General features: G+C 32.1%; 1 protein-coding gene across 1 annotated transcript; it reads left to right on the top strand.

Annotated features, from left to right (window-relative positions):
* Positions 1 to 428: 428 nt before the first annotated feature.
* LOC118043760 (uncharacterized) lies at positions 429 to 1419 on the top strand. Its single transcript, XM_035051830.2, has one exon. The coding sequence runs from the start codon at positions 488 to 490 to the stop codon at positions 1079 to 1081; it is 594 nt and encodes a 197-aa protein (XP_034907721.1). The 5' UTR covers positions 429 to 487; the 3' UTR covers positions 1082 to 1419.
* Positions 1420 to 12929: the final 11510 nt, after the last annotated feature.

Genomic DNA, 12929 nt, shown 5'->3' on the forward strand with positions numbered 1-12929 from the left:
ATGGTTTAACCTAGAGGAGCATATCTCACATTATATTATTTTCTTGGGCTGGTAATTTCAGCGAAGATTAAGCCTTAGTCGCCGTTCTCGAGTTGCTTACTCCAATTAAAAAATTGCACTGTATCGTGACCTTATTAGCTTGAGGAGGCATGGATCAGATCACTTGCTTTATCACTCTAATTCTGCTATGAACATGACCTGGATACACTGATCCATATCAGAAAAGTGCCACAAAATTTCAAAAGATGTAAGCGGGTCACGCAACATAGAAACTTGAGATGGCTACGAGATTTCAAGTCCTTGCAAATTGCATGCCCAAGAAAGAGGAAAATGGAGAAATACCTGCACAATCTACGAAGTGGGTGGTATTCCCTTAAATATGATTAAAGTATAGTGGCAAATAGGTAATCAAGACTCCTTATAAATCCCATTGAACAATGCCCAAGAAACTAACCCCACCAAACTTAAAGACCTAGCTAGAGAACAAATGGTGAGCACCCCGTCCTTCCTAAAAACCTTGCACCCTCTTCAAGTTTTCTCTACAAAGTCACCATCTTCTACCTTAAGCTCCATGAAGATCAAAACCCTAATTCACACCCTTATCATCTCACACGTGTGCCGCATCATTCGAGCTCTATCCAAAGCAAAGTCCATTCTCGTTGAGATTCTTAAAGAAAACCAACCTACACACTTCATTTTCCCTACAAAGAACTCTAAAAGGAAGAACAGGAGTAGCAAGATATTCCTTGGTTCATTTAGGTTGCACTATAACTGGTGCTCCTCACATGTGTTGCCAGTGTCAGAACCAGTTCTTGATGGATTCTCTGCTTCCCATTTCTATTATGACTCTACGTTGAACTCAATAATCACAAATGAGCAGTATGAGGACAACACCGAGTCTCAGCTTTCAGGGTACCTTCACTGGCTAGAAGAGAAAGTTGATGGTGAGGAGTCTGGTGGCACTGAGAAGGATATCAATCGGCTAGCGGATTTGTTCATTGCAAGCTGCCATGAAAAGTTTATATTGGAGAAGCAGGAGTCCTACAGGAGATTCCAGGAAATGATGGCTAGAAGCATGTGAATGTGAGGGTTTTTTTTGTTTAATTTTTCTTTCGCTTTCCCATTCTTCTATGTTAGAACATTGGTGTGGTGAGGAAAGTACATACTGGTCATAATGGGGTGCAAGGATTTTATCTTTTTAGGTTCTTTATCTTTTGATCTTGTCCTCTTTTTTTCCTTTTTGACATGGTGGGAGCATAGAGAGTTTTACATGATATAGAGAAGGGGAAAGGGGAGATCTGTGCAATTCCTGGCCGCTTGAAATATGATAATGCTTGCCACCTTCAAGGTTGCAGTGGTGGAAGTGTGGTTTGTTAATCTATCATTGAATTGCTTTAAAATTTCCTTTTATTTTTAAAATTTTGGTGTTTCTATACATGTCGGATCTCTATGGACATAATTTCCATCCTCTACTTACTTAAAGTTATCCTCTCAAGCTTGGAAAAGGATAGTATTCTTGAAATTTGGGTGAAGGCCCTACCTTCCAAACCACCTCCTTGACTTTTCTTTTTCTTTTTTTTTTTCTTTTGAACGTGAAATGCAATGGATTGGGAATTCTTTTCCTATTCCAAATCCTCACTCCTCAAAGTTTGAATACGACATTTTCTTGTGCATATCCCTAATCTTAACAGTTGAAGCATATACTTAATTTTTTTTAAGTGTCAAGACTAAGAGTCATGTAATTGATGTGCTAAATATAGTTTTGTAATTAAGGTATAATTCTACCAATTTATGTTTTTTTTTCCCTTTTATCTGTGTGGGAAAATAATAATTTGATATATTTGGTTTTAAATAAAGAAATCAAGAGGAAAAAAATGAAATTTAGATTCAAGTCTCATTACTCCATAAATGATAATTTTATTTATGATAACATTATTTTATATACTCAACTAATAGGTTAAAAGCTCCACAAGCTCTATCAAGCGAGCATTTCTTGGAATTATAATTCGTGATCAAACATGATTGTGCGAAGCATTTATCATTAATGGGTTTAATTTCTTGAGTGGTGCAGCCTCAAGATAAAACCTCATTTTCGCTCATAATGTATTAGTTGACTCTTGAAACAATAATTGTTATGTACAGCTTGAATAGATACACTACAGTATATTATATTGTATATCACCAATAAAATATTTTATCAGTTTCAATCGAAAATAAATTTATCAACAAAATCATAAATAGAAAAATATTATAAAAAATTATATCATCAATGATTTCTATTTTTTTAGTCAATTTGTTTGTAACATAATTACCAATGGATTTATAGATAAAAATAATGTACCAAACAAAAATAAATTTACTACTAATTCTATTGGTAAATCCATCAATGATTATGGTATATTATTGACAAAATAAACCATTGGTAAGTCCATCAGTAAATATATGCATATTACCAACATAATTAAACCATTAGAAAATATCATCTACCGCATATTATCAACATAATTAAACCATTGGAAAATAACATCTACTAGTGGCAAATTCTGTAAATTTTTTCTAACTCTATGAGAAACTTAGTTTGTCGATCATTCCGTCATGATTCAAATTCCATTGATAATTTTTTCACTATTGTATTTAATATTTTTAAAAATAAAATTCAAAAAAGTAATTAAAATAAAATAAACCAATTTTTTATTATTAATTCTAAAAATATTATTGAATATAATTTATATAATGGACATAAGCTAAAGAAAAAGGCGGATCTTCACCAAAACTAGGAGGGCAACAATGTTGACCACATGTACTAATGAGGGTTGCCAATAAATGCTTGAGAACATTCACATTATCCCTCAGTTCAGCCATTTTAAACCTAAGTTGGGTTGTTTGAGCTTAAACTTGTTTTCGTACAATTATCTAGATGCCAGAGATTGTTGGCTCGATACTAATTGTGAGGCCACAACAATCAATACATTATAGCCTGCTTGCATATCCACGATAGTAGTGTTGAAGATATTGTAAACTTGATTTATATCGAGTCTACCAATAGATCTAACCTTCAACTATAATTTTAGATCAAGTTTCAGATTGGTTAAAGGATAGTTCTTGTATCTCTTATACAATAAAGTGTTATATGTTTCTTAAAAACACAAGTGAGCGAATAAAAAAAATAACTTAAAAAAATTGTTAAAGTCAAACTTACCTTGAACCTCTATACTCAACTATCAATGAAAGAGGAATCAGTTGAAATACAACTTAAAATAAATCATTGCACCTCTTTTTGACGGTCCTTATTCTGCACGTGGGTTTCAACAAAAAAAAAAAAAACTCTATTGATCTTGGATCGCGTTCAAGCACCAAGTGCTTCAAAACTTCAACTTGGTCGAAGAAGTTGGTAATATATATATATATATATATATATATATATATATATATATATATATATATAGAATCAAAATGAAAGGTTAACAAACAATATTTTTTTAAAAAAGAAAATGATCTCACTAAAAAACAATCTCAAAAAGTTCACAATAGAGAAAAGACAAGAAGAAGACGAGTGTTTTCTTTATTTTTTTTAATTAGAGATTCTAGTTTTTTTTATTAATGAGGTGTTTTACTGACATAATTACCAACAAATAATTAAATAATTTTTAATTTTTAATGTTCATCGGTAATTCCATTGGAATTAACACTAAAATTTTTTTTAGAGCACCCAACAAAATTCCAAACCCAAAAAAAAAAAATTCTCTGATGAAATTTCTTTCCATCGGTAGTTTCATCAGTGATATGTAATTTTCAATGGCAAAGTCCTGTAATTTTTTTTTTTAACTCTCTAGAACTCTACGAGGGATTTAGTCTATCAATAATTTCATCTATAATTTTTAGTGGTAAAGTCTTGTGATTTTTTTCCAACTTTCTAGAACTTTTTGAAGGACTTTGTATGTCGGTAATTCTATCAATAATTTTCAATGGCAAATTCTTGTGATTTTTTCTAACTCTCTGGAACTCTTCAAGGGACTTAGTCCATTGATAATTCTATTGGTATTTTACATTCTGTCAGTATTTTTATCGGTATAAAATAATAAATTTCCCCACAATGTTTTTTTATTCAAAATATATCAACCTATAAATACAATAAAATCACAACAAAGTGACACCAATTCTATTCAATAATATAATAATAAATTTTCCAATTGTGTTAACAATAGTTCACTGTAAAGCAAGAACATTTGAAAATTAAAGTCAATTTCATTACAAATTGATGTTTTACATATAAAATCAGTTCAAAATCTTTTAAATTAGAATTGTCTTCATCATCATCATCATCATGTCCATCATAATCTTCTTCATTAAACTGAAATTCATCGATCTCATCATCTTTATCGACTTATGTATGTCCATTGATTCTCAATATATCAATTAACTCCTCAACATCGACATCTGCAAAAATATCCTCATCTACATGAGAAATTGAATTTTCTTCTAAGTTGATAGACAAAACAACTCGATATGAACTAATTAACTCATCAAGTTAAAAGAAAACATAGAGGAATTTTAACATAAAGACTTTGTTTTTATTATCTTATTTTATCTATATATTTAATGTTGAATAATTATTTTAAATTTGGGTTTGTTCTAGCGTATTAGACATTGTTTAGGGGTTTATTTTATTATTGGACTTATGTTAGCTGATTACTAGTTTATGCTCATTATCTTGTAACTCAAAAGGGGTCCTTGAGGACTTGTTGTGATGGGAACAACCAAGTTGTCATCAGGTTATATATTGTGTACTTCCTACCATACAGTGATTCCCCTCTATATTGGAAAGTTTTGTTTTGAGACATTTTATTTCTCCATGTCATTAATTTCTTGATTCATACTGTATATCTCTCTTATTTTATTTAGATCACTCATTGATTATAATGTTATTGACTCTTTTTATCATATTTTAATGTAATTTAATTTATTGGCTAGAACTGTCAAAATATAATTAGTTAAGAAAATTTACTTATAACTTTATGTTTTTATTATCCGAGTTTACATTGTGTTTTTCGTGTCTTGTCAAAAAATATTTTTTACAACCTTGTTCTAAATAACTTGGAAATGACCCCTGGGCTTGGTTTTCACAACAAATGACTAATCAACCATAGAATTGTCCTTTCTAAAGGAAGGAGTATATATGTAATAAACTTGTTGGCATTTCTTGGTAAAAACAAAGATATAATTGGCATTACAAAGTCTAGCCTTTGTATTAATTTTAATCAAAACATGGTGAGGATCTACTTTGATTTTCTATTGGTGGTATAGAATTTGAATTAAAAAACTCTATTATGCTAGCTATAATATTGCAATAAAATCCCTTCTTCCAACCTGCTATAATAATAAACTTCAAAATCATTAGAAGTTGATATCTTAACACAAACTCCACTATTATAGATCTTTCTACCTTAACCATACTCTTTAATATGAAAGACATACCTCTTGACAAAATAATGTTATAACACTTGACCATTTTTTCAAGACACAAACATAGTAAATTCTAACTACCATTAGCATTCCCTCCTTTTTGATAAAATTGGTACAAGATTAAAACCATTAACAATTAAAGAAAATGTTGTACTGAAATTAAGTATTATGAGAGTTAAGAATTATTAAGTATTGCTTACATGTGTTTTGAACCATGTGGCAAATTGTTCATCTTGTAATTCAAAAATTTGAGATTTAATCATATGTGAATCTTGAGATAGTAACAATTAACAATGTTGTATATGAGAAATTATTCAATCATCAAATTATGAGAGTATAAGAAAATATTATTTAAAAATAACACGTTAATATTGTACTTACATAATAAAATATCTCAATTTATCATAATTAAATAACACATAACTATGTGTATATCTAAATTTGATTTTTGTTAAATATTTTTCTCTTACTGTATTTTTTTTATAAAGGTCATTCAGGATGGAAAAATATTAACAAACTCACATTTGAAGGCAATTCCCCACCATCATGTCTTGGAACCAGATTGATTCTTATTCTCAAATGAGGCTCAAAATAGTACAGTATAAATGTTAAGATATCTTCAACAATATAAGTCTCACGTATCAAATCCTCAATATATTCCTTGTGTTTAATTTTTTTCCTTAAAGTTAAATAAGTATCTGCATTTATATTCTCTAAATATTTATATTTTAATTCAAAGCATTTATCATACAAAAACAAGAACAATCACTTGTTCTGGGAATTTAAAGTTTATTCTTTCATTTATTGCAATCCCTTACTAAAATGTCATTGACTTTATCATTTGATGGTTCTTAAATCCCTTTAAAAAGGACCATTTTAGATGTATTATGTTTTTTTACCACCAAACATCTATTTTTTAAGTTCCAAAAAAGAGAATATTGACCTGAATATTTGATTATCCACTATCCAAACACTAAATATCTTCATTCTTGAACATATTAATTTTTGAAATATTATCACATATCACATAAGCTGTCTATATTTTTTATAATTTTTAGTAGAAAACAAATGTGTTATTTTCCAAACTTCTTATCATCTTAAAAGTCAAAAAGTAAGCAGTGCATATTTCATGTTCTACGTACTATGAGTCATGAATTTGATAGTTAAGTTCTTTAACCACTAAATGATATTAGTAATATCTCGTGCGATTGCATATGTGTGGTTACAAGCCACATCACGATCTCAGATTATTTGAGGTCACTATATACATTGATTATTTTGCAAAACTTAGCCGTGGACTAGGTCAATCCCTCTTGGGCTCCCCTCTGTTGCTGTTCTAGCTATCACTTTGATGTAACTGCTCTCTACATTATAAAGCTTGAGATGTTTTAAGATGCTGAACACAGCATATCAATGTGGAGCCCAATGTGATAGAAAATATTATCCCAAAACAAACGTATAGAAAGACCACACAGTAATGACTTCAAAGATTTCGAACTTAAATAACTTTGGTAATGATTTCTTAGCAGATAGCCAATTCAGCAACTCCCAATGCCATGTCATCGTCATTATCCAGCACACTGAATTTCATAGCTGCTGCTGATGCCTTGGATGCTTGAATGCTTAATTATGCGTTGTCCACTCTTGAAATTCATCGAAGGTGCCTCAGACGCCATCAGCCTTGCAAGTCTAAAACAACCATATGCTCTGTAATTCTATATTTTGGTATTAAAAAGTAGTTGTAGCTAGGTTAACCATATACTTAAAAAAAGACAATATCGTTTACTTTACATCCACTCACATATATTTAAGAGATTTTTTACTAAATTTATGTAAAAATACCAATGTCCGTAGAAAATTAAAAGGAAATGACAGTCAGTCAGACGTAATACCATCAACGACGAAGCCTCAACTTATCACTCATGTACTGTTCAACTCTCAGTTTCATACTTAGCAAATAAATAAATAAATAAAAACTCTCAATTTCATCCAAAAGAAAAATACCTCAAGAAGATCATTCATTCCATCTTACTTATCAAATCTGCTTCAAAACGGTGACATTTTGATGCATTACATGTGCAAAGTAAACGAAAAATACATCAACGTGCATGGATAGGTAGAGGGACTTTATCGAGAAGTATTTGAAACATTAGGCACTCCATTGATAAACATTTTTATTTTGGGACGAAAGGGAGATTTGGGCTGGGGGTTAATTAATTTGAGGTTTCTCCTACATTAACCCAGCTAGCAAGCAGGTACACTCAAGTACGTACACAACGGAAAATCTTAATGATGAATCTCTTTGAGATCATACAAGCACATGGAGATGACGAGCGTAGAGTTCATGACGATAAATTTTCACGTATTCTCAAATCAGAATCTATAATTAATTATTGTTAACTGCTTCCTGATCATATGTCATCCCACCATGACATAGATTCTAGCTGATTACGTTTACCTTGCAAGTTGCAAATAACTTTGCGAATCGATACCTTCTTTATTGAATTTTTTTTTTCTTTTTTTGTTGTTTTTTCAGGAATAGGAGTGTTTAGACAAGCCAAGACTGGTCAAATTTCAAGCTTCAGTGTACAGAGTTTTTAGTGAAGTAGGGCAAGCATCAACGCTGCTTCTTTCTTCCCTCCTGTGTGTTTCTTTAATTATTCCAGAACCTCCTTTGCTGCATTTAGGTGAGAGGAAGGGAGAGCAGGAGGGCATGGACAGGCTTTCAGGCTTTTGCAGATCAAAATTTTATTTCTATTATGATAATCAAGAATAGCTTCATTCCAACTGCTTCTCATTTGAAGTTGTTTGGGATTTTATTAATGTGATAATCATTTGGGTAGCTACGGTTGATCTCCAACTGCTCATAGAAAATTGTTCAGTTTGTACATATAGAAAATTCGAGCCTGAAAATAGAGCACAGCTCAAAACACAAGAAACGACATTTCCTCACATTTTTGAAGCCAGCTTAATTCAAGTTCTAACTTCTAATTAGATGCACAATCACTCACTTTCTACTTAGTGGTCGTCACCCTCTATTGAAAAAATCTCACGTTGGTTTTGTTTTAAGAAAAACATAACAGCTATATATTGTTTTCTCTTCTTATTTTTTAATATAATTCTAAGTGTTTAAGGTTGTTTAATTTAACCTTACAAGTCCTACTAAGTTAAGACTTTTATTTTTATCCAACTACGAAGAAAACTAGTCAACCAACTATCTTCTAACTACATTAAAACTCTCTAATAGTCTTAATATTCTAGACTACAAACTCTAAATCCTTTAAACCACAACTCCTAACTGATATGGAGTTCTAATACTCCTCCTTAATATCAATTGTCATTATTCTTTCATTTTTTTTCTTCTCTTCATAGCATCTTGCCTCGATAGTTTTGATGTTATTCTTATTTCATCATTATCGAAAATTGATTTTTCTTACATTGAAAAAAGTAATTTTATCATTGTGCTCAATATCAGTTGTATTCTTCCAAACCATTTTCGTGTTTCCACACCTTTAACTAGATTTGTAGCTTTTCCCATTGAACGTGACTTTTGGACTTGTAAGTCTTCAATCTCTAGTAACTTATCTTCAATGTATTGAATCTATCAATTTTGCCTCTTCAACAATAGTGATATCATATAGGCCTGGAAGCTTTTTTAAAAAGATATTACCCTTAACATTATTAGTCATTAAATGTTTTTTAGACTTTTCTTGACTTCAACATTTTTTTTGCACATAATTTTTTTTCTTGTTAAAAAACGGAGCATTGAAAGTCTCTAATAGCATAAACTTTTCCTTCTATGAGGATAATTCTTTTGAACAAAATTTTCAGCTAGAACAACATCTATCTTTATAGATGATTGTTTAGCTTTACATTCAACTTTTATTCTTGTATATTGTTTGATCATTTCTTTATAGAAACTAAAGCTTCAAAATTATCTTTTTCAGACTCATTATTACTTTCTACTATATAATCTGGTGAGACAACTTCATTATATACACAAGACCTTGTGATAGAAGCTGCAAACTCCTCAGGCTTATATAATAAGTCATAAAAATCAGTAATTAAGTTCTTCTTCATCTTGTTCACTATCTTTTTCTTTGTATGGAAGCAAAATATTTTTGAACTTTGAACTTGTAATGGAGCCTAGCTCCTCTTTTCAAGGACCAATAGAATAAAAATTTTATTGTTGATTTGGTTTTCCATCATGATCAAGATTATGGTCACAATCACAATTCTGATATATTTTAACATCTTGAGAACCAAACAAGACATAGTAACATGTTGATATTAATTGTGTTATAAACAACAAATTTTTCTTCATATTTAGGACGTGATAAACATTTTGAAGATGCACCTAATTAAAGTTATAATAAAATGTAATTGTCGTCTTATATACCAATATAAGTTATTGGTAATTTTGAGTTGTTAGTTGTCATCACCACACAACTTTCTTCATATTTTATTAGATGAAAGTATAAATATGCATACCTTGTTTCATGGAGGAAAGATTTAAATTCGAACATCTAATGAAGAAAACCAACATTGATTGGCAACCAATTCTTTTCTTCATTCTCAAAAAATATTATTATTATTATTATTATTATTATTATCACTCATCTTTCCGTGAAGCCACACATCTTTATGTTCATTTCTTGGGTTATGCCTCTTCAATCATACTCAAGGTAAATCAGTTTACAAAGCTGTTAATTAGTACTTGTTTGTTCAAAGAAGGTTGTATATGTTAACAATAACTCTGAATAGTCAATTACTATTTGATTGCTAATTAAAATTTTCTATGCAGAGACTAATTTAGATAAGCGTGCATGTCTTTCCTTTCAAAATGCATGCAGCAGACCCTCAGTGGTGTCTTGAGAGGGAACCATTTCTAGGAGGCTGTGGTGACCGAGGTACGGTGCCGGAAGCATGCCAAAAGGTTGCCCATGTCTAGCTAAGGACAAAAGGATTGCAGAAGATTACACAATCACTAACTCCTAACTCCTAATGTTTAGCTAAAGCTAATTGCTTAGGAGACTGTTCAGGGGATGATTCATTCCCAGATCAAATCAATGCTTGCATAAATCTTAGCACTTGTTGTGCACCCTTTTACTTTATAAACATTCTGTAAACAATACAAAAACATACAGTGGATAAACATCAATACCACTACCTTTTTTGTCTAAATCTTGCATACTCTCATTGGATTTGTCAGGATGCCTTGGTACTGAGTGCCATAATGTCCACGAGCTTATTGTAGCTCAAATTGCTTCTCATCAAACCTTATATGATGTCTCGCAAGCGTTGGAAAAAAAAAACTTTGCCTCGCAGTCTAAAGCTCGTGTTACTCATGCTCTTAGCTCTCAACTCTTCACTCTCCGCAAAGGTTCTCAATTAGCCTACACTGACTTTTTCTTCAACATCAGAAAGATTTCTGATGAACTAGCCAGCATATATCATCTGATGATACAATCACTTATCTTCTTGCTGGACTTGGACATGATTACGACTCCTTGGTCACCATTGTCACTGCCTGACAGGATTTTATTACTTTAGAGGAACTATACTCATTAATGTTAATTACTGAGTCTAGAATCATTGCCAACAATATTGCATCCTTTATTAGCAATAATTCTGCAAATTTTTCTACTCGTCAACACAATTCTTTTCAGACTCGCAGTCGTGGAAACTTTCGAGGACGAGGGTGTGGTTATCACCGTACTTGTTACTCTAACACCAATGCTCGAGGTCAATTCAACAGGGATCCCATCTACTGTCAGCTTTGTGATAAATTAGGCCACACTGCCAAGACTTGCTACTCTAGGTCTGATGTCTGTGACACCAATCAACCATCTTATAACAATATTCCAGGTATGACAGTAGGAAAGAATTCACCTGCAGACACTGTGTGGCATCCAGTCACCAGTGCAACACATCATCTAATTACCAATGACTTAACCAATCTCAACCTCAGGCATGAGCATGATGATTATGATGGAACACAACACATTCAAGTTGGTAATGGTGCAGGACTACGAATTACTAAAACTAGTTCTTTCATTTTAACAAGTGCTTCTAAATCCTTTGTTTTGCAAAAACCTCTTCCGGTTCCTGACATTACAAAAAACCTCTTGTCTCTTCATCAATTTTGTAAAAATAACAATGTTTATTTTGAGTTTCATGATTATTTTTTTCTTATCAAGAATTACTTGGGAACGTCCTTAACTGTTAGATAGGGTATTTGAATGGGAATTATTCGTTGTATTCTTCTCAGCGTGAGGAGGCCATATATATATACATAGTTACGTCCTGTAGAAAAGGAAACAAACTATTCTAAGGAAACAAACTAAATATTCCTAAACTAAATATTCCTATACAGGGTTGTCGATCACTGGCAGATTTCTAGGACTAATTGCAGATACTAGAATCAGTCTAATATATTACACCTCACATACAGCTCATGCAGACACTCCCCCTCAAGTTGGAGCATAGATATCTATCATGCTCAACTATCTATGCTCCAACTTGTCGGTTATACCATGAAACACTCTTCCTGCAACTGCTTTTATGAGTATATCGGCTAATTGACTTTCAGAATGAACAAATGAAAACTGTATGATCTTGTGATCAAGCTTCTCCTTGATGAAATGTTGATCAACTTCAACGTGTTTGGTGTGATCGTGTTGTACAAGATTTTGTGCAATTTCAATGGCTGCTTTATTGTCACAATGAAGAGTCATAGCCTGGTTATATTCAATTCCCAGCTCCTTTAATACGCCTCTGATCCATAACAGTTCACAAATACCATGAGACATGCCACGAAACTCAGCTTCTGCACTCGATCTTGCCACAACCTTTTGTTTCTTGCTTCGCCAGGTTACAAGGTTACCCTCAACAAAAGTAAAGTACCCCGATGTGGATCTCCTATCAGTTTGATCCCCTGCCCAATCAGAGTCTGTGTAACCCTCAATATTTGAACCATCATGTTTTGAGAACAACAATCCTTTTCCTGGAGCATTTTTCAAGTATCGTAAGATCCGATATACTGCATTCATATGTTCCTCACTTGGTGCATGCATGAATTGGCTTACCACACTCACGGCATAAGCTAAATCTGGTCTTATGTGTGACAAATATATTAACCTTCCAACTAACCTTTGATAGCGACCTCTGTCTGTTGGAGTTTGATCTGGAAAGATTCCAAGCTTATGATTCATCTCTATAGGTGTTTCTGCTGGTCTACAAGTAAGCATTCCAGTTTCAGTTAAAAGATCTAACACATATTTCCGTTGTGAAAGGAAGATTCCACGTTTTGATCTAGCAACCTCAATTCCCAAAAAGTATTTGAGTTGTCTGAGATCTTTCATCTCGAATTTAGTAGCCAAATACTCTTGTAATGCTTTTATTTCACATGAGTCATCTCCTGTCACAACCATATCATCAACATACACGATTAAAGCTATTACCTT

The sequence above is a fragment of the Populus alba genome, chromosome 6 (genome assembly GCF_005239225.2).
Source record: "Populus alba chromosome 6, ASM523922v2, whole genome shotgun sequence".
In the NCBI taxonomy this organism is placed as follows: Eukaryota; Viridiplantae; Streptophyta; class Magnoliopsida; order Malpighiales; family Salicaceae; genus Populus; species Populus alba.

Coding starts and splice junctions, on each gene's coding strand:
- LOC118043760 (XM_035051830.2), top strand. CDS start 488: ATGGTGAGCACCCCGTCCTTCCTAAAAACCTTGCACCCTCTTCAAGTT.